General features: G+C 34.2%; 1 protein-coding gene and 1 pseudogene across 1 annotated transcript; one reads left to right on the forward strand and one right to left on the reverse strand.

Annotated features, from left to right (window-relative positions):
* Positions 1–15,741: 15,741 nt before the first annotated feature.
* On the forward strand, positions 15,742–20,158 carry LOC143531661 (proline transporter 1-like). The gene is made up of 6 exons (XM_077026909.1): positions 15,742–15,825; positions 16,735–16,959; positions 17,040–17,420; positions 18,003–18,127; positions 18,201–18,416; positions 18,499–20,158. Exons 3-6 carry the CDS (start codon positions 17,219–17,221, stop codon positions 18,874–18,876), a joined length of 921 nt encoding a protein of 306 aa, XP_076883024.1. The 5' UTR covers positions 15,742–15,825; positions 16,735–16,959; positions 17,040–17,218; the 3' UTR covers positions 18,877–20,158.
* Positions 19,866–20,931, reverse strand: LOC143531630 (O-fucosyltransferase 19 pseudogene; annotated as a pseudogene).
* Between the last annotated feature and the right edge of the window lie 1,995 nt (positions 20,932–22,926).

Genomic DNA, 22,926 nt, shown 5'->3' on the forward strand with positions numbered 1-22,926 from the left:
TTTTAATTACCTATGATTTTAAAATTTGTTCTAATAGATCTGCAACTTCAGTTTTGAGATTTCCTTGTTTTCTTATCTTTCACCGTTAATCATTAATGAATGAATTGAATATGATTTACATTTAATAAAAATTAACTTAAATTCATATATTGAAATAACTTAAAATATAAGGATCATATGTTGAAATGTTGAAAAAATGGTGAAGATGGTTATGAGAATGACAAGTGGCAAAAATGAGTAGTTATTTATTAGAACAGATAGATAGATACTACTAATTATACTCATGTTTTGGGCAATAATTGCTTATTATTATTATTTTATATATATTATAAAAAAACTGGCCCGTTTAAAAAAATTAAATAATTTATTTTTCACTATTAGGGAGATAATATTTATATCAATAACCTTTAAGTTAATTAGATGGGCTTCAATACTAGCTAGTTCTAAATAGATGGCAGTCTAATGGATTTTAGTTGGTTTAACTTCTAAAGGTGCAACTCGACTCGGCTTCGTGCTCAGGCTCAAGATGAAATTTATGCTCGAGTTTGGCTCTTTAAAAACTCAAGTTAGGTCTTGGTTTTACATGATTTTATTATGTATATGCAGACCTTGACTCGGATGAGTAATTTTTATTTATTTATTTATGTTATCCTATTTTTTAATGTTTTTATTGAATTATGTAGCTTTTTTAAGTTGAATAAAAGTTTAGTTATTGTTGAGTGTTTAGTTGTTTATTTTCGTGTTTTTAAAATTAAAATCAAATAAATAAAATATTTTGGGTAGTTGAGACTTGAGAGATGTATAGCCTCTTCACTTTATAAGTAGTAGTTTTTGTATAAGTTCAAATAAGAAAGTGATTTTGACATAACATTATAAAATTATTGATTGAGATAATTTATAAGACAATCACTCTAATTTCCTTACAATATCACTTTTGTAACATGGTATGAGAAATAGTCATTACAACAAAAGTAGTGCATGTGAGCTTTCACATGCTGCTTTTGTCTTTTCATCTTAGAAGTATAAAAATATTAATTATTTACTTTTTCTTACAACTTATTAAGCTAAAAGTATTAGGCCATGTGTAGTGGGGCGAAAAGGGACGATAAGTTTTGGAACACCCATTTGAGCGAAAAGGGGCGGGGGCGTGATTTTTTTGTCGCCTGAAGAGTAAAAGGAATATTATTATTATATTATTTTGTGTGTGTTATATATACATATGTATATATATATATATTATAATACTATTTGTAGCCCATACACCATTACACCCCAAAAACAAATTCCCATCCCTTGCTGACTGGGCGCCACACGACGCAATTCGCCCCCATTTATAGCCCCTCCACTACGCATAACCTTATGTAGTATGTAAAACATGAAAACCAATAATATCTCTTTTCATTTTTACTTTAACTAAAACTTTAAAACTTAAATAATACATACACTATATTATTACAACTAGTTAGAAAAAAAATATTTGCTTTTAATTGTCCAGATTTTTAACGCTTTAAAAAAAACATATAACTTTTAATAAATAATTTACAAGGTAAAATTAATGAGTAAAAATATATTATAACTCGTTTTATACCCGTCCGGTGGACGGGTTGCTTAATGTCATAATAACAAACTAACTTTCTACAAACTTTAAATAAAAACATTGTTTGTTTAAAATAAAAGTACAATCGTTGAGTGTAAAAGGATAACCAACTTTATTAAAAGAAGTACAATGCAATGAAAATTAGAACACCAATTGTGCAGACCTACATACATTCATGCATACTAAGATCGCATATGGGTTAGGAATGGATTGATTGGGGGTAAAAAAGATCGCATATGAGTTAACACAGGTCACTTTCTGAGTCCAACTGGAACAACACTACCCACACCATCAAATGTAGTAGTCATCATCTACCTGTCACTGCCAATATTAGTGCGAGCACCACCTACATCTGCCACCATCACCGCCAACGCCACCACTAGCTCCAGAAACACCCCCGCCGCTACCGCCGGTAACATCACCACTTTTGCCACTTGCACAAATTCCTCTGCCACCGTCACCGCCAACGCTTGCTCCAGCAAAACCCCCGCCACTACTGCCGGTAACACCACCACTTTTGCCACTTGCACAAATTCCTTGCCACAACAACCAACACCACCAATCTGTAGGAGTTGCAGTGCACATATACTCACTCCTAAGGCATATCAGTTTTCTACGATGCTTTATGTATATTAAGTTAGAGTTAGCAATTTAGCAATGGGTGCCAAATAAAGAATTAATAACCTGGAGGAATTGTTCAGCAAAGTTCTAATGCAAACACGTATGCTTCCTGTTTAAGTTTAGCCACAACTGGTACCGTTAACGGGCTAAATGTGACCCAATAATAAAAACATTTTTTTAAACCGTTAATGAAACACAAAATTTGACCCATGAAAGGGTTAATTTGACATGTTAATTAAAACCTTTTTCTTACCCGTGAATGAAACAAAAAGTTGACCCGTTACCGGATTACGTGTGACCCAACAAAAATATCCTTTTTTTAATCCATAAATGAAACAAAACCCGTGACCGGGTTAAAATTGACCATAAAACCTGTTTTTAACTTGTTAATGAAACAAAATTTGACCCGTTACCAGATCAATTTGGCCCGATAATGAAAACTTGTAATTACCCATTAATAAAACAAACAGTTGACCCTTTACCAGGTTAAATGTGACCGACAAAGAAAGACTTTTTTTCTTTTAACCCGTTGAAGAAGCAACAATTTACCTGTGACCGAGTTAAATTTGACACAATAACAAAAAAAAACTTTCTTTTACCTGTTAATGAAACAAAAAGTTTACCTGCTACTGGGTTGTTACCAGTTACCACTAAGTGTGCCTTAATGGATTTCAGCCACTCCACCAGTTGCCAAGATAGAAGCACAAGGCGCCACAGCTGTGTCAGAATAATAAATCAACATTAACGTTTTGGTTGGGGGGGGGGATAATACTAAGAATGTTTTGACTCAAGTCTATCTTAATGATATACCTTCTCCAAGGAGGCAAGCAGGACCGACTCAACCATTTTGGAGGCTCAAGGCGACTTTTTCGAATATCATTCAAATGGGAAGTGGCGTTTTCTTATTTCGAGTGTTACCTTCGTTATCAAATTAACATGAAAAAAAGAGAAGAAGAAAAAAACAAATAAACGATTAATCAACAAATTGAGTCTCAAATAAATTATTCCAGTGGTACCTTTGCTGAATAACTCAAGTTTTGGGTAGGTTTTATTTTCATAAAGTAGTCCTGCAAATAAGTTAAACGTGTTTAAATATGTGAAGTGAAAAGTTCTATTGCTATATATGTTAAATGCACTAATAATCTAACAATTGATAGTGATAAGCCTGAAATAGAAACATATGTGAATCATGAATGCCAGAAATTGAATAAATAGCTATATCCTTAATGGGCATAAATTATTTACCATATGATGGGGAAAGTGGAGTAAACTTCAAAACATCTCTAATGCCTAAAATCAATCACAAAATAAAATTAGTCTACATGTTTTCTTAGTTGAAATTTTACAGATTTGAAACAGGGTCATGACAATACCATAGATTCATGAAGTAATTTTCGGTTCAAACATTTCATCAAACAGTTGTTTGTTGTGGCTGAAGATTAAAGGGCTGAAACTAAATTCCTGCAACAACACACACACACACACACATATATATATATATAAAAGAAATCATTATTAGTTTTACCAAAATCTGCAAAGCTGGTTGTTGATTATTCCCACTGGAAGCATACCAAACCACCCCCAAAGCAAATAACATATACATCTGAACTTTGGGGAATGTTTGGATGTGATTTTCGAAATACATGATCATATTCATATGATCATGCAGCATGTGTAGTAGAAAAGCTAATGACAGTGCCCAATTTACCATTAATATGACGACACACAGTTCGACATCATAACTTCTGGCAGCACAACAGGATCAATGCGTAGCTCTAACACTAAATTTCAAAAATTCAGAACTATTGATCTTAATACCAAATAAATAAATAAACGTAAAAATCAGGACTATTGATCTTACTCGTTAGGTACGCTGCAAACTCAAATGACGGTAGTGATCGGTTGATTACTGGATGCGAATCGCGTTTGAATTAGAATTTTCAAGTCGGATTTTTGATTGGAAACAAAAGGGTGGATTGATATAAAGGGGAGTTGGAGAAAGAGAGAATAAACCGTCGGTGAGGAGGAGAGAGACTGTGAAACCTCCCCTTCTACAAGGTTTTTTCCTAGTTTGAACGGTGAAGATCGAAAGTTGAGGACTTTATACGGTCATGATCATTCAAAAAAGTAGTTTTTATTAAGGGGAACAGTATATTATATAATTTAAGCAAAATTTAATCTATTGAAAGAACAACAATGTTTGTATTGTTTACTTAATCAATTAATTAAAGTTTGATATTTTACGTACGTGACAAAAATCAGTATTCGTAGTGTGCATCTTTATTAAAAGTAAGTTGAATTATTACTGTACGTATCTTTTAACATGTTTTTAGTTATTTCGTAAACCAGAAGGGGTTTTCTAAAACTATGTATCCATCAATAGACAATAAATGTAGTAGCACACTTCTCTAATACCATATCCTCTATTTATTATCACCTGATCATCACCCAATTTGAAAACAAGAACACAAACTCACTCACCATTGATGATGGCTTGGTTTTGGGTTTTAATCGTAACCTTTATGACTCTTTCTCTATCTGCTAACCCACTTTCTACCGAGTTCTAGATCCCAACTTTCCACACGAATTAGCCGATGAAGACTCCATTGAACTCAAACCACTCACTAACTCTTTCATCTTTCGTTCATCAACGGCGATATCCTCCTCGCAGTTCAACTTCACTATCGGCAATGGCATTGCGCTAGCAATCATTCCAGCTGATTTTCCTTCTAGATTCTCTAGAAACATGTCGTTTGAGGCTTTGGAAGCTCAACAATTCCTTGGTATTAAATTTTATGCCAAAGTTTGTACAATATCATCTTCTTCTGGTGTTACCGACGTTTCCATTATGAGTAATGTTTTGAAGGAAGGAGTGGTATTATCATCTTTGATTGATTACAGTCCAATTTCAAAGCGGCTAGAACTTCGGTTAGCCGAATTAGATGATCCTAAAAGTGTTGCACCACTGATTTCGCTTCGGGTGGATTTGGGCGAGATTGTGAAAGGTGAAGAGGTTATTTTTGGTCTAGCATGTTCTAATGAAAGACACGAGAAGAGTACATCTTGGAGATTAAGATTCTATGATTTTCGATCTTCGTTTGGTTATAATGGGAATTTGCAACGTTATGTAGTTCCGGTTCCATTTCTGCCATTTCCACCAGAACATTCAAGTGTGGAGCGTTATAAGGGAAAAAATGGGTTTATTTCCTGGTTTAAGATTGCTATTGTAACATTCGTCATTTTCGATCTTTTTTGTATTTGTATTTGTATCAAAACCCGACCCGATTTGTAAACCAAATCTTTCACTAATATAAAATGTTGGATTTTTATGTTTCATATTCATCTCTTACCTTTTGGATTTGTTACTAGATTGTATTATTTAAACCTTTTTTTAAAAAAAAAACACATGCAAGTATTGATATAAAACAAGGAAAACAAGTTTGACTCCTTCCCTATATAAACAACTCCATCCTCTTCATTATTCTTTGCTCATTCATCTTTTCTCTCCCAAATAAAGTTCATATCTCTAACCTCTAAGGTTCTTAATAATCAAGCAATAACCTTCTTTAATTCTTGTTTGTTACTTATTAATTCATATCTTGTGGCACGACATATATATAATATGCACCCCTTGTTTCCTTCGGCTTTCATCTTCTTCGGGAGGTGATATGCTACAAGGCAAGGCTACATGGAGAACTCTTTGTAGTTCTTGTTTATACTATTTTCCTTTAATGCTTTCCTAGTCTTGTTCATATTGTAAGTAGTTTAGCTTTTAATTCATGTTTAAAGAGTTTCATGGTATTGGTTATGAAGTCACTAGTCTCGGTTTTATCCCGAGATTAGACCCGAATCAAGACTGAACCAAGACCAAACTCTTGTTTACTAGTCTTGTTTATACTATTTCCCTTTAATGCTTTTGTTTATATTGTAAGTAGTTTAGTTTTAATTCATGTTTAAAGAGTTCCATGGTGTTGGGTATGAAGTCATTAGTCTCGGTTTCATCCCGAGATTAGACCCGAATCAAGACCGAACCAAGACCGAACTCTTATTTACTAGCTTTTGTTTTAAATAGTTTTGTTTACTAGTTTTGTTTAAAATAGTTCAATAAACATGTTTTTGAAAGATTTGAACCTTGTAACTTCTAAAACCATTTTGATAGTTCTATGGTATTTGGGTATGTGGCAACCATCCTCGGTATCATTCCGAGTCAAGGACCGAACCAAAACCGAACTAAACCGAGTTCACTTGCCTAAGACACACAAGTGTGTTTTTTGCCATCGAAACTCATCTTTTCTTCAAGATTGTATTTTAAATTAATTTTAAGTATTTTATCAACTTACTTGGTGTGTCAGTATCCAACTTGATCTTATAACAAGCTTGGACCGGTGATACCAAATACACACTTAACAGACGTTAAGGTTCTTCATAATAGAACTATATACTTGGTTAAGTCTTTCGATTTTATTGAGTTATCTCAAAACATTTTGGAAAGTTAACTTTGAGTTTAGTTAATTATCTAGACCCAAGTTAACAAATCCGAACACTCGATTAAAACATTGTTTTGGTGTTCATATACCCAAAGGGTCTTGCATTAGTGTATTATAACCCACATAAGTTACTTAACATAGGTTGAGTAATAATTATGAATGAAATACCAAGACCCGGTTTCGAGTAAACTTACTTTTTAGAACATGTCTTTAATTTCCCAAGTATTTACATTTTTAAACCATAAACTTCATTTATTTACTTTACTTGTCATATTTTATTTTAAAACCTTCCAAGACTACCAACTAACTTAAGACCCGTTTAATCTAGGTCTTGCTCGTTAAACCCGATCTCCGATTATTCACGAATCAATCTTTCAAGTTACTTAGTTAACGTGAGTATATTTCATCCCCCGTTTTCACTTTTATCTTTTGGGGGTAACATGCATACTTATTTAAACAAAAATGATTTATATTATACTCATTTCTCAAACCACAAACTTTAGGGTATATGATGCTAGAATACTTGCTCTATTGTGTGTTATATGTCTCATATGCTTTACGTGCGCGAGTGTTTATTTTTACGTTGTTGTTGAGCCTCATTAAGTATGATCATACGCTCCCCTAACTACTTAGCCTTGTGCTAGTAGAATAGGGCCTCATTATCCAAGTATGTCGGTATTCTTACCGATTAGAAAGGATCCTCATTTACATATGTTTTATATACCATGATTGATGCTTTTATTTATAGTCTCATATACGTTTGTGGATTTCACTCATATTATATATACTCAAAACTATGAAATTGCTCACCAACATACGTGTTGACAAATGTTAGTTTATGCATGCTACAGGTTTGATTATTACTTGAGTTGGAGTTTGAAGACGTCATTCTATTTTGATACCGCTAGGTTATTAGAAGAATGAACAATATCTATTTCTTATGTTTTGATGTTATTTGTATGAACAATATGTGTTACTTTGGTGATTGAATGAAATTAATGAGTTGATTAAATATTGTCACTTTAATAGTGTCTTGTGTATTTGTCCAATCACGTTGCACCCCGGCATGTTCCGCCGCCTTTGGTCGGGGTGTGACAGATTGGTATCAGAGCCAAGACTATAAGATAGGTGGTTAGACGTAACGGCCTAGTATAGTTTTTCTTTAGGGTCCTTATACGTGTTGCTTATACGTGTTACCCTACTTGATTGTTCATTACACTTATACATTTAATTGCTTATTTATTTCATTTAATCTTCAAAAATATACACATGCACACACTCTCATAGTATTCCAAGGTATCCTTACCTTAAAACGCAAAAACATTAGTTTTCATAATGTGTTTTATAGATCACAAACTTAATTTGGATCCCGTTATTTAAGATCTCCTTAAAGGTTGCATTTATATCGGGTTTGTAGCCATCATGGAAAGCGAAACACTATGAAACGACCATTTGACAAAAAGATTCCAAGAATCGAAGGTGATATACTTACATGGGATGGTTGAATTATAGTGTGCGTTTTCTAGGCTTACAAATCGTGTTATTATGTCAATACTTTAAGTTGTCGAATGCAAGCGTTCTGGTTGCCTCCTTATATTTTTTGGTGTTAAAAATACAAGTTGTTTTTAACATCTCGTTGTATCTCCGTTTTTATTATATGTTATTATCGTTATTTGAGCCACAACAACATAATTAAGACGCGGTGGTACGTGCACATGTTCGACTCCACCTATTATTTTATACAACTTTATTTGTCGGGATATCAAACCCTGGTGATTTCATGTACGATTTTCCCGACTATATATATAAATTTCAAAATATCAAAACCTCCAATTTTTGAATGGCAAAAGTTTGAAACTTATAAATATATATACATTTTTATCTTTTGATGTAAGTATAAAATGGTTTTTACTAACATTCTCATTCTCATAACTCTAGGATTCACAATCATTAAATCCTACATTTACTCTTTTTCCCTCATACTTATATCAATTACCCCAAACTTATACCATTTCTCTTTTATTATTTTAGAATGCCTCCAATCCGTCGCCAACTACGCAAGCCGAGCTCCGGTCGTCGGATGGCCGCAATGGTAGCAAAAGAAATCGCCGCTGTGATTCCCGGACTCATAACTCAAATCCAAGCCACCCAACCCACCGTTACTCAAACCACACCCAACCCCATACCTTTCGCTTTGAAAAACTTCACTAGTGCCAACCCATCCCAATTCTTTGGTACGAACTGTGCCACCACTTTGTTACAATGGTTCGAGAAAATGGAAAGTGTGTTTACTCTATGTGAGTGCCCCGAACTCAAAAAGACCACGTATGCCTCTAGCATGTTTGAGAATACCGCCCGCACTTGGTGGAATAGCGAGATTTCCACCCATGGAGCGGAAGTAGTTATGGCCTACTCATGGACCAAGCTCAAAGAAGTCATGATGAAAAAGTTTTGCCCAAAACATGAACTTCAAAAACTCGAATCCGAATTTTGGGAACTCAAGCAAGAGAGTGGTGACAACTCCACCTACTCCAACCGCTTTCACGAGCTTAGTCTCTTGGTTCCTCACTTGGTCACTCCCCTCGAAAGGGCTATTGACAAGTATGTCGGCGGTTTGCCTATGCAAATCCGCGACTCGGTGATGAGTCACAACACGCAAACCCTTCATGATGCTATTACCTTCGCCGGTGCTCTTTCTGAAAACCATGTCAAAGACGGTACCCTCTCCATCAAGAAAACGAGTGACAAGAGTAAGCCCGAACCAACCCCTCAAGCTAAAGTCGACCCACAACCTCAAGCCATCAACTACTCCAATTCCACCCACCACACCAAAAACAAAATCAAACCAAACTACCGAAACTATGCTGTCACCCACCCATCACAACCTCAATCTCAATCCCACGCACTCCAAAACCGAAAACTGTATTCCGGCCCACACCCATTATGTAACACTTGTCAACGTCATCATCCCTCCTACTCTGCTTGTCGCCACTGCACCAAGTGTAACCGCTATGGTCACACTAACAACGTGTGTCGAGAAGCCTCTCGTGGGCAACCCGCTCCACCGAGGTTTGCCCCATCCAACCAAAATCGTCCCACTCCTTTTGCTCAAAACCCTCCATCCCAACCTAGGGCTTGTTTCAATTGTGGAGACCCGAATCACTTCCGCAATTCTTGTCCTCGACTTGCTCTTGTTAACCAAGCCCAAATCATACCCACACCCTACTACCATACCCAAGCCTACCAAGTTCAAACTTATCAACCCTAAATCCCCAACTCTTGGCTCCTCCCGCTCAACCGATCCAAGCCATGCAAGCCCTTCCTCCTCCACCACATCTGCAAGCCATGCAAGCTCTCCCACCTCCTCCAGCTCAACAAGTTAACCACGGCAACCAATGGCGTGCCTTTATGATGAACGCCAACCAAGCTCAAGTTGCCAACGATGTGGTGAACGGTACGTTTTTAGTAAATGAGCATTTAGCTTCAATTTTATTTGATACCGGAGCTGATAGGAGTTTTGTTTCTTTTAAATTCGAATCTATTCTTGGCGTATCTCGCACTAAACTTTCTCGTCCCTTTTCTGTCGAAGTCGCCAATGAAAATTCCATCATCATCGATTCGGTCATACTGTCTGGGCACTAAACTTTAACCTTTTCTTTTATTATTCCTTTCATTTTAGACTTTTCAAAACTTTGAGCCATTAGGTTTTTATGTAGATTCTATTTATAATCGTTTTGTCCTAGACCATGGGTGATTACCCGCTAGTTATAAATAAAAATGGGAAAGGATTTTAGGATTTAGATTACTAGTAATTGATATTGATGGTGTTCAATCAATATTCGAACCTACTAAATTGTAATCATATAAAACCAATCTAGATTAGATATTTGGGTTTTGGCGCGTTTAATTACTTATTCGATTTTTGGTTCGATTTTCTACTAAACTAAATTAATTATTCTAGATTTATGATTATAAGAAATTCGATGATAAAATCAGTGAAAACCAGGTCATATATATTGAGCTATGCCCCCCCCCCCCAAAAAAAAAAAAAAAAAAAACACAATTCATACAACTCATTAAACATTTAGATCCTTAAGAACTCTAAGAAACCGAATCAAGTAACCAAAAGTCAGAATCCAGAGTATTAATAAAACTCTGGTTTTTGTGTTGCCTTTAAGGAAAAAAAAATATCGTCTACTTCACTTAAAAATGAATATCAGCAAAAGGAACGCCAATATAGGTGAATCAAGATTGGTGCTAGAGGGCATGAGCCTAATCACTATTTTTGAGAGATGTTCTATGGAGTAGGGGTGTTCATCGGATCGGATAACGGATTATTCGGGTTATTTGGTTCGGGTTATTCGGATTTATAAATTTTTGGATCCTATCCGAAATCCGATCCGATCCGAATTAGGAATATTTCTATCCGATCCGAATCTATCCGAATTCAATTCGGATCGGATTCGGATATATCCGAATAATCCGAAATAAACATAAAAAAATTTCCTATTTTTATGTTTCTAACATTTAATAGTTTATAATCCCAATAAACATATAAATCGGAAAATACGAATTACTCTTAACACAAATTTTAAGTTTAAACTTCAAATAATAGTCTAATATATATACCAAACCGGAAAATAACACTAAAAACATGTTTTTTATTCGGATTAAACGGATATCCGAATAATCCGAACAATCCCAAATTTTTAAATTTCCATATCCGAATCCGAATTAGTTATTTGGATATCCGGATTGATCCGAACCGAATATCCGAATAAGAATTTGGATCGGTTTATTTGGATTTTGATTTCGGTTCGGATTTTGGTTTTTTTCGGATTTCTTGAACACCCCTGCTATGGAGGAATTCGAAATCTTTTAGTCGAGACCATGAATCATGTTTTTGAAGGTACTAGTTTGTAGAGACCCGAACCGGTTCCAAACCGGTTTTTTCACACCGGGTTGTAAAATGGCACCGGTTCCAATCAAGAACCGGTTCGGTTCCCGATCCGAACCGATGCCCAGATATGCAAACTTTTAAGAACCGGGTAGGGTATGAACCGGAACCGGTTTTTACGTAAAAACCGGTTCCACCGGTTTTTTTTGAAATTTAAATATTAGAGCCGTTAGGAACCGGTTCCAACGGCTATATAGCCGTTTTTGACCGTTGGAACCGGTTTTTTAACTATAAATAGGTTATTTTCTTACTATAAATAGCAAGGTTTGTTTGTTTACTTGTTAAACCACTTCCAAAACTATAAAACACACTCCAAACCACAATTAACCTTGAACCACATAGTTTGCAACGAGCCTTTTGATAACCTTCGTCATCCACAATCAAATCCCAATTCTTTCATATGTCTTGGTTGCAGTTATGGTTGACTACCGTAACAACCCTTGGGTCCTCCGTAACAGGAACGGGGGCAACAAAAACACTCTTCTTAGCCTTGTTGTTAGTTTTTTTGATGGGTGTCATAATAATATTTAGTTGGATGGTCGGGTAAAGGAACGGGTTTGCTAAAGGAGTAGTATTTTAGTTTGTTTTTGAGTTTGGTGGTGAAACAAGTAATGGAAGCAAGTTATATATAGGTTTGGGCATCAAAAACCGGTTCCAACGGCTATATTATACCGTTGGAACCGATTCCAACGGTTAATTGGTGTCTAAAAAACCGGTTCCAACGGCTATATTACCGTTGGAACCGGTTCCAACGGCTAGTTTGACTTTTGTTTGACCCTTCAAAAAAAACCCGTCGGAACCGGTTTTTCCGGGTACGAACCGAACCGGTTCCAATTAAGAACCGGGTAGGAACCGGGTTGGAACTGGTACTGACATACAAATAGGAGAACCGGGTACGATTTTCGGGTACAAAAATACCCAAACCGGGTATTGTTCCAACCAGGTTGGAACTGGAACCGGTTTTGGTTCGGTTCCACCAGTTAGGTTCCGGAACCGGTTTTTTTGTGCACGTCTACCTCCCATTACCCAAGTCCCAAATAGACCAAAACCCAACATGCTGGCCCAATCCACATTATTCCATACATTATAAACCCAACTTGAAGGTAGCCCAATAGGATTAAAACTACGATGCCTCTGATTGGTTTAGGGATGACGTGTCATCACCTGATCGGTTTAATGGTCGCACCACTTTTGCTTTTTAATGTCAAAATCACACAAATATTTAATTTTTAATGCTAAAACCAAGCTATGTGCGTTATATGAGTGGACACATGAGGTCTTTGTTATAACCATTTGTTACGATTTTATATTTTCTAAAAGTTCTGAGTAATTATTTAAATAAAAAAGTTAGGTTAAAATGAACATTTTTAATACCTTGTTAATATAAAATTGTAATGTTTTAATGTGAGCCGTTATTTGTTTGAAAAATATATTTTTTACTATTCTTACCATTATATATTCATGCCAAGGAGATGAGAGTCTTTACCAATAACTACCAAGAAAAGATAACGTTTTGAAGTCATGCAATTTGCATTGAGTTAAAGTTTTTAACAATTATGATTAAATAGGAATTAAACAAATTTGTTATAAATATATTGATATTATGGTTATCAACTCCTAATATAGATTAGCTTCTTCTCCAAGTTTTCATATCCTATAAATATCCCATTGTATCTCATGTATTATATACCGAATGAATAAAATCTCCATATTTCTCCCTACATCACTTTCTCATATTAAATGGTTATTAGGCTTGTTTCACAACACGTTATCAGCACGAGTCTCTCAACTCGTAACGTTAATCCCATACCGCAAAACCCTATCTCCACTCTCAATATTATGGATGAGTCATTCTAGAGCAATCTGCATATCAGGTCATCTTTGACTTCATATATATATATATATATGTTATTTCATCGAGAACTTATGTAAGGGTACTTTTATTTAGTCAGCTTCTTTTACTTCTTTTACTTTGCTGCAAGCAATTTTTTTTGTGGGTACTTCTTACTAGCCCACAAATTTTAATTAAACATAATTGATCACAACTGTTTTAAGTTTAGTTTTCAACGTGTTTAGCCATGTAGCTTTCGTTTAAAAATAAACAGTATTATTAATACTCTTCATATAAGCTACTAATTTATTTGAATCAGCTATTATAATTTACATGTGGAAGTGAAAAAATAGATAATTGCTTTCGATGTGTGCTCTAGATTTATTATTAGTTAATCTAAAATATTATTATTAGTTAATCTAAAATAGTAGATTAATAAGTTATTTGATAGAATTTAATAGTATGTGCATAAGCAAAATTCAAATCCTTAAAACCGTATGATATATGTATAATTTGAATGAAAATTTGTATTCGAATTTTGTGTGTCATGGTTTATGCTTCAATTTATTTTTATTATCTAATTCTACATTCTCATGTCTCCTAATTTTTTGTATATATATATATATATATATATATATATATATATATATATATTCATAATCATTTATATGAACCTAATAACTAAATTCTAGCCACTTATTTTGGTTATTTCTTTACTATATATAAAGACGTGAGATTTATAATTAATGTATATTCGTTTTCTATGCTTTTTCCATATAAGAATTTAAATCAAATCAAATCTTTACAATAGAATATCATTACCTTCTTTGATTATCTATTTGATCCTATCATTTTTTTTATTTACGATGATATTTATGGATGTTCTTTTGTGTTTTATGTGCATGTTTATAACTTTATATTATATCGTATAAGATTTGACTATATGTTTATACGAAAGGTCTGTGTGACAGAAATCATTATTGTAAATTAACAAGAGACTTCTTGATATCATTTATACGTAGAACAACAAAATTTATTATTACAAAGAAAGAATGCTTATTTGAAAATAATAAAGGATCATATTGATTCAAATATTTGTTATAATAATATACTTGTGATTATTGCTCGACTTATAGTTGGAGTATATGTATAATTATATGTTTATAAATCCATCAAAGTGCATCTAGAAAATGTTGAGACATTTGACAATAGATAAATTTAATCCTTTTAGCACGTTAAAGAATGCCTAACAATGACTCTATATCATTTCCTATCTGAACATAAATACTATTGGTTCGAAAATACCAGTGCATATGTACATTATGTTGTACTGTTAGCTATATAAAATTATTATTTTCTTTATTTACATTTATCGGCATGTGTCCTGCTAGGAGACACCAAAATGAGTTAAAACATATATTTCAGGTATAAAAGATATGTGTTTATATTTTACTAACCCATCAAAACAAGTTTTGTTAGTCTTGTTGATGCAGAGAAACACAACAGGATCATAGTGTTTACCAGATGAAGCAATAGAATTTTTCACGTGAAGATCATACAACATTATTCAACTTAAGGATTCAAATGTCAAGGGACGAAGACGCAAATGATTGACTACAAAAGTTTTGGGTAACTTTCGCAGAAGATCGATATTAACCATTTTAACGGATATATAAATCAGGGGGAGAGAATACACACTGCATTCTTATTCCCTTAGCTATGGTTTTGTCCCACTGGGTTTTCCTAGCAAAGTTTTTAATGAGGCAGCATTTCCAAGCGTATTAAGTTGATAACCAAGGGGGAGTGTTATAAATATATTGATATTATGGTTATCAACTCCTAATATAGATTAGCTTCTTCTCCAAGTTTTCATATCCTATAAATATCCCATTGTATCTCATGTATTATATACCGAATGAATAAAATCTCCATATTTCTCCCTACATCACTTTCTCATATTAAATGGTTATTAGGCTTGTTTCACGACAAAATCTAATTAATTTGGTAAAATTGGAAAATTAGTAACAAAAGAAAAAATCAGCTGTCACGATATTTCAGGCTCCAGTCTCGCTCTCACTTTGAAGTTTGTTATCTTCACAATATTATTTCGATCTCCACAAACACTGAGTTAGATATAATATCAAGAATATTATGTGTTGATCGATCCATATATAGAAATGAGTTACAAGAATAATTAGGGTTTTTATTTATTTTTGGGTAGTATTGATGGACATCCAAAAACATGACACTGATCCACGTAGTCCTTTGAAGATTTACAATGAGGAACAATTAGCCATTGAAATCCCCGAAACAGCTCATAAGATCAGCAGTGGTACGTACTAAAGTTTTCGGGTAATTTTATTCATAAGCATGCATGTGTTGAATTTAAATATGATAGTGTCATTAATATTGTTTTAGCTTTAGTATTGTTTTTGCTTAAGAGCAAATGAGGAATTGAAATTAATACATAAATATTGACTAGAGTTAGAAGGTCATGTGGCGTGCACGTTCAATCACATGTGTTATGATTTTGTACATCGTGGAACCTCAAGGGCTCTATGAGGCCAAATTGCTAGACTATCATCCCTGGCAGGGCCCTTCGGGGCAGCCTCCCGACGGGTCCAAGGGGCAACGCCCCTGACAAGGTCGTTCTGAAAAAATGGTAAAGGTTGCATTAGAAAATGGTCTTTAGTGGGAACTAAAGATGAATGGCAACTTAATTAGTTCAGTAGCTGTAAGCAAGCTCAATAGTAAGCTATTACCACTATTGCTAACTATGTTTAGTGGAATTCGTGAGCGTTTGCCTGCTATTTTATTGTAATCGTTTTGAGTTTAATGAGAAATATAAATAGTTTCTTCTAAAACAAGAAAACATGATCAAAATAAGCGGATTAACCCAAAGTAGAGAAACTTCCATGAACTTGATTTATAGTTTATTCCAACCACAAATCCGGTCTAATTTATCAAATTATAAGTTAAATGTTGATTTCATGTTTCAAATTCTCGGATAGCTTTATGTATCGTGTAGATGTTTTACTTTCAAATTAAAGTAGTTAGTTACTTTAATTTGAAAGTAAAACGTCTACACGATACATAAAGCTATCCGAGAATTTGAAACATGAAATCAACATTTAACTTATAATTTGATAAATTAGACCGGATTTGTGGTTGGAATAAACTATAAATCAAGTTCATGGAAGTTTCTCTACTTTGGGTTAATCCGCTTATTTTGATCATGTAGATTCATGGTTTCAAGCGGGCTTTGTTCTTACAACGGGTATCAACAGCGCATACGTGTTGGGATACTCAGGTGCGGTTATGGTCCCGCTTGGCTAGGTAGGTGGAGTAGTGGGTTTAATTTTAGCAACATTTATATCACTATACACAAACATCCTTATCGCAAAGCTCCATGAATTTGGCGGTAAAAGACATATCAGATATAGAGACCTTGCAGGCTTTGTGTATGGTAATCACCAAACAACACACAACACATGTTTTACATTACACATTCTTCACAACAAGACTCATAAAACTGATACATTGCAGGTTCGAGCGCTTATTCTCTTACATGGGTGTTGCAGTATGTTAATCTTTTCATGATTAATGTAGGTTATATCATACTGTCTGGGCAGGCTTTAAAGGTACGAATGATTAATGATACTATGATTAGTGATACTATCCATGTATTATGTATTTACTTGGTTTATATCAGCTAACTTTGTTATATGATTGTGCAGGCGATTTATAAAACGTTCACGGATGATAATGCAATGAAGCTCCCATACTTCATTGTGATTGCAGGGTTCACTTGTGGCCTTTTTGCAATTTGTATCCCACATTTGTCGGCTTTAAGATTTTGGCTTGGCTTTTCGACGTTCTTGAGTTTAGTATATATTGTTACAGCAGTTTCCCTGTCGCTACGCGATGGTAAAATTGTGTGTTATCTGATCTTTGATGATTTCCTTTGGGGGTGCTAAACGAGTCTGTGTTTGCGGGTTTAATCAGGCACGAACCCGAGAACTGTGTCAGGCATATGAATCTGAATACGACATAAATATTCGAGGGGTGACATGAGCATAGTCTGTTTAACCCAAATTTTTTATATCTTTTAGATTAACTCTTTAAAATTACAATTTACAACAACAAAAAAAAAAGACAAATTTACATAAATTAATAATATTTTTCTTATAATAATAATAATATCAATTACTACTTTAACTTTTAGTGTATAGCATAAAATACTCAAATCAATTTAACTTTTGACATTAACACAGATTTTATAAGAAATAAATAATAAATCGGGTCAAATGGGTCAACCTGTTAACCTGTTGGATTGATACAGACACGGCCCATTTAGCTATACGTGTTCGCGGGTTTGACTTGAAACTGACTTGACCCATTTATGTTAAACCCAAACCTGTGAAATTCGTGTTATGTCCGCGTGTAGTGTCAAAAATTCACACCCCTAATTTCCTTTGTTTAGAAAGGTATTTTATGACATAATTACAGGAATTAACGCGCCACCGAGGGACTATAGCATTTCAGGAACACACACAAGCAAGATTTTTACAACCATTGGTGCCTCTGCAAGTCTTGTGTTTGCATTTAACACAGGAATGCTACCAGAAATACAGGTAAGACTCATAAACCAACCATGAATCTTTTATGAATCTGTTATAAAGGTGAATGATGTTTTCTATATTGTAGGCAACAGTGAGACCGCCTGTTGTTAGCAACATGATGAAGGCTCTCTACTTCCAGTTTTCACTCGGGGTTTTGCCACTATACGCTGTTGTCTTCATAGGTTACTGGGCTTATGGGAACAACGCGTCTGCTTATTTGCTCGACAGTGTTAATGGTCCGGTTTGGTTGAAAACATCTGCCAACGTATCTGCCTTTTTACAGTCGGTTATAGCTCTACACGTAATATTCTCTTCTACATGTTACTCTTAGTTATAAGTTACAACATATTATAAATGCGGTCAATGATTTGTTTTGTCTATAGATATTTGCAAGCCCGATGTACGAGTATTTGGACACTGCATATGGAATAAAAGGAAGTGCAATAATGTTTAGAAACTTGTTATTCAGAATCATGGTTAGAGGTGGTTACATTGTGATCACTACTTTTGTATCAGCAGCGTTACCGTTTCTTGGAGACTTCATGAGTTTAACAGGGGCAATTAGTACATTTCCACTAACATTTATACTTGCAAATCATATGTACTTAGTGGCCAACAAACATAAGCTTAATTCCTTACATAAGTCATGGCATTGGCTCAATGTTTGTTTCTTTGGACTAATGGCGGTTGCAGCAACCGTTGCAGCCTTGAGGCTTATCGTTGTTCACTCCAAAACTTATCACATTTTTGCTGATATGTAACTTTTAATTTCTGTTTGTAAAAAAAAAATTATTTTATTATTTAACAGAAATGTTTTTCGATGGGTTGTGCTCTAGACTAGGATTTTAATCCAATTTTCACTGATTAGAAGCTAATAGAATACAAAATTGTTTGATTTCTTTACAAATCAAATGTATTACATGAGAATGTTAGATTGTTATCCACTACATTAAAATATTATACACATAGAGATACATATAACAAATGCTTCAACATAAGATAAATAAACTCTAAAATTAGAATATTCGTGGATGAAAACAAGAACTCAGCTCGTTTAAAGAATCGCAAGATCAGAAGAGTCAAATCGAAGAGATGGCATAGATCAGTTAATTGCGGTTTAGTTCACAAGTTTTGAAGTTCGAGTAATCTGCATTGTTTTCGTAAACTAAACAAAATAATTCTTGTGGTTTTGTATCCTTTTTTGTTATATATTGTACAAAATTTCTGAACAGGCACATAGATATGCTCTCATACTTGTTCCACTAACATCATTTTCATTTTTTTTTTGGTTAATATTAGTTTACATAAAATGATTAAATCTTATGGTAATGAGGTTTAGTCTTAAAAAAACCAAAGAAATAGCTTGTAAATGTACTTTAACACATCACTAAATTTTCTTTATTCATCTACTTCATGTATTCGTTTTTTTTACAAGCGAGTCAATTTTTATAAAGAGATTTGATTTGAAACTAGATACTATTTTTTTGCACAAATGTGCTAAAGGCGAGTTGTTGCTAACCGAGTTTGTAGTATTCATGTGTAATAGAACTTCATTTTACACCAAAACTATAAAGCAATAAAAAACATGCTACAACTGAACCCAAAATGCATGTATGTTGTACTTTTAAGTTTCTTTCCTCTTATATCCTATTTCCACTTTGCATCTAGTCTTCATTTTCCTTCTAAACTTTGCAAGTGAGCCTTTCATGTTCTTTTTCTCACTACTTCTTGTCGGTTTCTACAATCTAACCTACCTATTCTCACATATGCAACCCGGGTATGGATTAGCATAAAAGTTCTCCTCGCGTTTTGGCTTGATCCCACTCAGTCTACGCCTCGGCCGGCTTGTTCTATTTGTGTGCACTTTCTTGACCTGCAATGAGAACTCGTCCCAACTCAAACGCCCTCCGTCTAGTTCATCAAGCATCTTCACAAACTTTCTTCTGCACCAAATAACAATTACACATGTCAAGAGTTGTTTTTGTTCCATTAGTAGTTGTTAACAAGAAAGACCGGATCAATGGTTAATTGCACAAACGACTTATTGCATAATAAGGTAACATACTTTACACTGATTCTTTTGGAAAATCACGAATATATCCATTTGACGGAGAAAATTAACAAAATAGCCTTGACTTTTTAAAAATACCAATCAACTAGAGCGTGACAACTGAATAGTAGGATACACTGGCGGCATATTCAAAAGGGCACAACAATTAAATTTTATCATTAATCTAACGCAACAAATCCAGGCATGTCGTAGCATATTAGATATGTTGCGCCAAATCCCACACATTTAAAATGCTTTTCCTTTAAAGTTGAACTTAACGCAAGAGATTTCACTCGAGCGCCAGAGATATAACCGTGGATTATGTCAATGATTTTGGTGTCACATGTGCTCCTATGCTTTGGAATTAAAAATAAAAATGTTTGGCGATTTCATAATTTCAAAATGTTAAGTTTATTTTGTTAATATTCTCGCAAACTTACTTGTGGGGAAAAATTGTTTTCTGGAACCCATTAAACATCCGGTGACCGCGGATAGCCTTAGCCATGTTCCCGTCATATGTATACACGAAAACATCACTCGCAAGTGCTAATGCATAATCTAATGCAGCAAGTTGATTATGCAAGTTTTTAAAAGGCTTCAATTCATCTTCAGTTGCTAAAGTAGAATGTGTATAAACATTCATATACTTTTCCTTAAATTCATCGAGCCTGTGTTGTCCATAGATATCGCCCGCAACTATATAAATCTTTGTACTCAAAGGGAACCCCACAGCTTGAAGAAATATAGCAGATTCACGAGGGGTCATAGGGCAGTATCCTTGTTGTCTTTTTAGTGTGCTTTTGATCTTTTTAACCTTCCAATGCTTTACACTATATCTTAATGATGTAATCTCATCAGCCTCTTTTTGTGTAAGGCCATGTGTGCAGCCAGTAAAGGCTAGAATATCCTTTTCGAATCTACAATGTTATTTCTTTCAAAATACACATATGAAACATAGATTTCTTACTTTTTATAAACATGAGTAATTTGTAAATAGTGTTAATGTTTTCACAAATGGATGAGTGACATTTTGACATTCATAGTTTTTACGTTAATTTACTTTTTCTCTTGTAACATATAATATTTAATATTTAAAGAAATTTAAATACATAATTTTGTTTTTGTTTTTTATTTCCTACTTTTCGCATAAAAGAGCGTTATTTTGGATATAATTCAGTGTTTAATAAATTTTATATTAGGCCGTAGATAAAATATAATACATTTGTGTATTAGATATTTATTTTTGTTTAGACATTTTTTTAATTTTATGTCAATTAAAAAAACTAAAATAAACGGGATAAAAGTTAAAAGTTATGCGGGTATCACCCTTGTCATGGGTGACGACCCTATTTGTAAAAAAACATTTCGAAATAATACCACTGATGATCTTTCAAAATTACTCATTTCTATAACACCATAAATTTGTAAAGATTACTTTTTGTGTGAGTTTGGATACCTCAAATGGAGAGCAAGATAATGTTCATTGTTTTGTTTAAGTCTACTGATTAGCTTTCTTGCAAGCTCATTGATCTTGTTTGTGCATTTTAGAGCCTCATACATGGTTCGACATCTAAGCTTTTGTATGGAATCCGGGATGCCATTGTTAGTGAGCCGTGAATCAGTGTGAAGAAAGTTGACTACTTTGTGTTGCTTCAATAGTGAAAGAATCTCACCTTGGTAATAACTGGGCTGCATGAAAAGATTCGATTTGTTGAACATGAAAACTAACAATTACTTGTTCTTAATCATTTTTTTAGATTTGTTTGAAATTAGGAAGTACTTCAAGGCATATTCTGAAATTGTTATTCTATAAATAGGCAGTTCGCTACACCTATAAGCGAACTCAAGGAAAATCTGATAATCTTTCCTTGAGTTTGCTGGTGTGGCAAACGTCATACAAACTTGAATAAAGATGAAAATGGAGTTTGCTCCTTAGACCAGCAAACACAAGCCAGCGCTAACTCTTGTGACTCTACATGGAGCCAGGATGGAGTTCGCTTGTTTAGCCAGAAAACTCAAGCCAAGTTTGCTTGCAACTTCAACAGACTCTTAATATGTCAGGGTTTGCATGAGTCTGCTAAGTGCTAACCATGGTAGGAACTGCACATTTGTAAAGCAAATTTCAGAAAATGCCTAGAAGTACTTATCACATCTTTAAACCAGTATCTACAAATCCAAAATGTTCGTTCTTAATCATATGTATATATACGTGCCCTTGACCATGAAATCGGATCCTTTTGTTGGGCTTCTACTTGTGCAAGATGTGAGGGAAGCGATTCGACTATATCAATGTCATCTTGGAGGGTCGTCTTGAAGTGCTTGACGTCAAATATATCCTTAAAATCACTGGAAACAAATCAGTTTCAGAAATAAAAGAAAAAAACAATGAAAGTGTGTGTGATGATGTATAGTGTACTTGATGAGTATCTTAATGGCACCTTGGATCAGTCCAAAATGATTTGTGATCTAAAGTTGGAAGAACCAATGTAGCATCCATGAGTTTAGCAATCGCCACCATGTCACTTATCTGTAATCGAATGATCATAGTTATGATATTATCTCGTATATCACAATAGATTTGTTTAAAAAACTCGCAAATCAAGTTTCGTTCAAGAGTAGATCATCGCTCAAAATCAGTTGGTTTGCAAACGAGCCAAGTCAAAGCCAGAGCAGCCTTTACGTTAGCTACTTGTTGGCTCATTTAAACTAAAGTGCATGTTATAATATATATAAATTATAAACCAAATTTTAATATATATGA

Source organism: Bidens hawaiensis, unplaced genomic scaffold (assembly GCF_021521415.1).
Source record: "Bidens hawaiensis isolate Kalapana, Puna unplaced genomic scaffold, B.hawaiensis_p1.1 tig00009196_1, whole genome shotgun sequence".
In the NCBI taxonomy this organism is placed as follows: Eukaryota; Viridiplantae; Streptophyta; class Magnoliopsida; order Asterales; family Asteraceae; genus Bidens; species Bidens hawaiensis.

Excerpts from the sequence above, each read along its gene's own strand:
- LOC143531661 (XM_077026909.1), top strand. The coding sequence starts at position 17,219 with ATGATTGTGCAGGCGATTTATAAAACGTTCACGGATGATAATGCAATG. Across the intron at positions 18,128-18,200 it reads GAATGCTACCAGAAATACAG|GCAACAGTGAGACCGCCTGT; the intron begins GTAAGACTCATA and ends TCTATATTGTAG. Across the intron at positions 18,417-18,498 it reads AGTCGGTTATAGCTCTACAC|ATATTTGCAAGCCCGATGTA; the intron begins GTAATATTCTCT and ends TTTTGTCTATAG.